This window comes from Prunus mume, linkage group LG5 (assembly GCF_029339155.1).
Source record: "Prunus mume cultivar Tortuosa linkage group LG5, ASM2933915v1, whole genome shotgun sequence".
NCBI lineage: Eukaryota > Viridiplantae > Streptophyta > Magnoliopsida > Rosales > Rosaceae > Prunus > Prunus mume.
Window position 1 is genome coordinate 1,024,287 of NC_142702.1, and position 3,141 is coordinate 1,027,427.

Consider the following 3,141-nt stretch of genomic DNA (forward strand, 5'->3'; position numbering starts at 1 on the left):
TTTGTGCCTTCTCGAGCCTTCCCTTGGATAAACAAGAAGAAGCGCCCTATATCATCTTCAAAAAGGGATGGTTTTTTGTTGGGCCTATGCAGAACTCGCATGATGTTGCCCCCTCTTCGCCTGCTTGACGGTGGTGAAGCGAACGCTGACTGACAAGCTCTCGAGCAGCGGATTCGCCATGACGCGAGGATTTTCGAGATGAAGGAGAGTATGTCCGCACTTAAGAGTTACATTGGCCAAAAGATGACGAAGTCAAGTCTCTTATGGCTACCTGCTCGAACGCAAGGAAGCCTACTTTAGCCTCGACGCATAAGCATCTTTGCTCTGGCCCAAGATCGTGATAGGCTCTTGGTCAAGTTTGACAACCATGTGGAAGCCACGAGGCGCCCAAACATGAGATTGCCTGCTAACGCGCACAAGCCGATACCTAGATCGCTGCGAGCGGTGCTCCTCCTTATTGTCCTCTCGAAGATGACAATGATGAGCGATCAGCTTGATCGCCCCGCTCACGATGGCGGATCAACGCGTTGTGGATCAGAGGCGGTTGAAGAGCGAGTAGCGGATGAAGGCTGCAACGGAGGAAGACAAGCCCCAATGCGGGTCAGTTGAGGAGGGTAAGGAACAAGTGCCCGAGGCAGTTGAGTAGGTGGTGATGGTTAAGCGAGTGAGGCCGTTGCCATGAGATGAGGATGTGATCGGCTAAGGGTCACCTGCTGAAGTCCCCTAGTAGATGTAGTTCATTTTTGCTATTTTTGAACTTTGTAATTTTCTTTCAATAAGTGGTCTTTGGTTGACCGCCCTATTGTTTGTTGAATTTGGCTGGTTGGCCGCTTTGCTATGGAATTTTCAGTTATCCTTCAAACTTCAATTCTCATTATATCTTGTAAGTGTACGTCCGGAGACATAGCACTTGAAAGAGATTCCATTGAGTTTGTACTCGTGAAGTAGCTTGCCCACAATGGAGGTAAGGCTTGTCGCCTACGAGCGTATGTCAGGGACACAATGCTCGAAATAAAAAGATTTCATTGAGTTTGTGCTTGCAGGCTTTGCAATGGAGATGAGGCTTGTCGCCTACGAGAGTATGTCAGGGACACAATGCTCGAAAAAGACTCCATTGAGTTTGTGCTTCGTGAAGCAGCCTGTTTGCAATGGAGATGAGGCTTGTCGCTGCGAGCGTATGTCGGGACACAATGCTCGAAAAAGACTCCATTGAGTTTGTGCTTCGTGAAGCAGCTTGTTTGCAATGGAGATGAGGCTTGTCGCCTGCGAGCGTATGTTAGGGACACAATGCTCGAAAAAGACTCCATTGAGTTTGTGCTTCGTGAAGCAGCCTGTCTGCAATGGAGATGAGGCTTATGCGCTGCGAGCGTATGTCGAGGACACAATGCTCAAAAGACTCCATTGAGTTTGTGCTTCGTGAAGCACTGCAATGGAGATTAGGCTTATCGCTGCGAGCGTATGTTAGGGACACAACGCTCGAAAAAGACTCCATTGAGTTTGTGCTTCGTGAAGCAGCACATGTCTGCAATGGAGATGAGGCTTGTCGCCTGCGAGTGTATGTCAAGGATACAATGCTCGAAAAAGACTCCATTGAGTTTGTGCTTCGTGAAGCACTGCAATGTAGATTAGGCTTGTCGCCTACGAGCGTATGTCGGACACAATGCTCGAAAAAGACTCCATTGAGTTTGTGCTTCGTGAAGCATCCCTGTCGCAATGGAGATTAGGCTTGTCGCTGCGAGCGTATGTCAGGGACACAAGGCTCGAAAAAGACTCCATTGAGTTTGTGCTTCGTGAAGCAGCCTGTCTGCAATGGAGATGAGGCGACACAATGCTCGAAAAAGACTCCATTGAGTTTGTGCTTCGTGAAGCAGCCTGTCTGCAATGGAGATGGGGCTTGCTGCCGCCATGTGTATATTCGTAAGACATAATGCTCAGAAAAGTACTTCATTGAAAAGCTTGCTCTTGTATTGATGTTGGTGTGAATACATCGCTTTATTGAATAAAGGAAATTAACAACAAAGGTAACATCAAAAGTAGTTTGTCTTTAATGGAAGTACAGGAGGCTCGTCGCCTGCTAGCAGCCAAGTTGGTAAGCGAAGAGTTTCATGGATAGTATCTTCGAAGGTGGTGGGCATTCCATTGTCTTGGAATTTCTTTTCCTTCTAGAGTATCAAGGGTGTAACTTCCTCTGCCCCCAGATCGGCTGATCACGTAGGGGCCTTCCCAGTTTGGCTTCATTTTCTTTGACCCTTGCCTTGGTGCTGTGATGAAAGTTTTTCTAAGCACAAGGTCTCCAGGCTGAAATTGTCTTATCTTTGCCTTCTTATTGTAGTAGGACGTCAACTGCTGCTGGTAGGCGGCAACTCGAACAATAGCCTTTTCTCGTTCTTCTTCAAGCAGATCAAGGTTGACTTTCATCTGCTTGCAGTTTTGGTCAAGACTGCCCACCTCAATGCTCATGGAAGGGACTGTGATGTGTGGGAATAATTGCTTACATCCCATAGGACAGGGAAAATGGTGTCCGATAAGCCCATAGGACTCCTGGCAGCTCGTCGACCCATTTTCCTTCTGCGCCTTCTAGTCTTTTCTTTAGGCACCCAGCACTATCTTGTTGGATGCCTCTGCTTGGCCATTGCCTTGCGGGTATCGGGTGTTGACAGGTGTTGTTTGATGCCATACCGTAAAGAATCACGGTGATCTGCCGCCCACGAATGTACCATTGTCGGTGACTATCGATTGCGGGCAACCGAATCTGCAAATAATGTTCTTCCAGACGAACCGTTCAACATCGGCCTCCTTGGTAGAAGATAAAGCCTCGGCCTCGATCCATTTGGTGAAATAATCAGTGGCAACGATCATCATCTCTTTGTTGGCAGGTGCCGTCGGCATAGGTCCCACCAAGTCAATGGCCCCGCATGAATGACCATGGTATTCTGCGGATGGTATTCCTCAGCGGGCAGGCCAGGGACCGGCTTGTAGTGTTGGCATCGATCACATCTTCGAGCATACTCCGTGGAGTCTTGGCGCATGGTAGGCCAGAAATAGCCTATGCTGAGAGCCTTCGAGCAAGTGATCTGCCTCCCAGCGTGATTTCCACATTCGCCGTCGTGTATCTTGCAGAGAACCTCGAGCGTTTGTGGG

The 3,141-nt window shown here is 48.6% G+C and overlaps 1 protein-coding gene across 1 annotated transcript; it reads right to left on the reverse strand.

Moving 5' to 3' along the window:
• Positions 1-2,103: 2,103 nt before the first annotated feature.
• LOC148916588 (uncharacterized) lies at positions 2,104-2,889 on the reverse strand. The gene is made up of 2 exons (XM_089051718.1): positions 2,718-2,889; positions 2,104-2,468 (listed from the first exon to the last, which is right to left on the reverse strand). Exons 1-2 carry the CDS (start codon positions 2,887-2,889, stop codon positions 2,104-2,106), a joined length of 537 nt encoding a protein of 178 aa, XP_088907844.1.
• Positions 2,890-3,141: the final 252 nt, after the last annotated feature.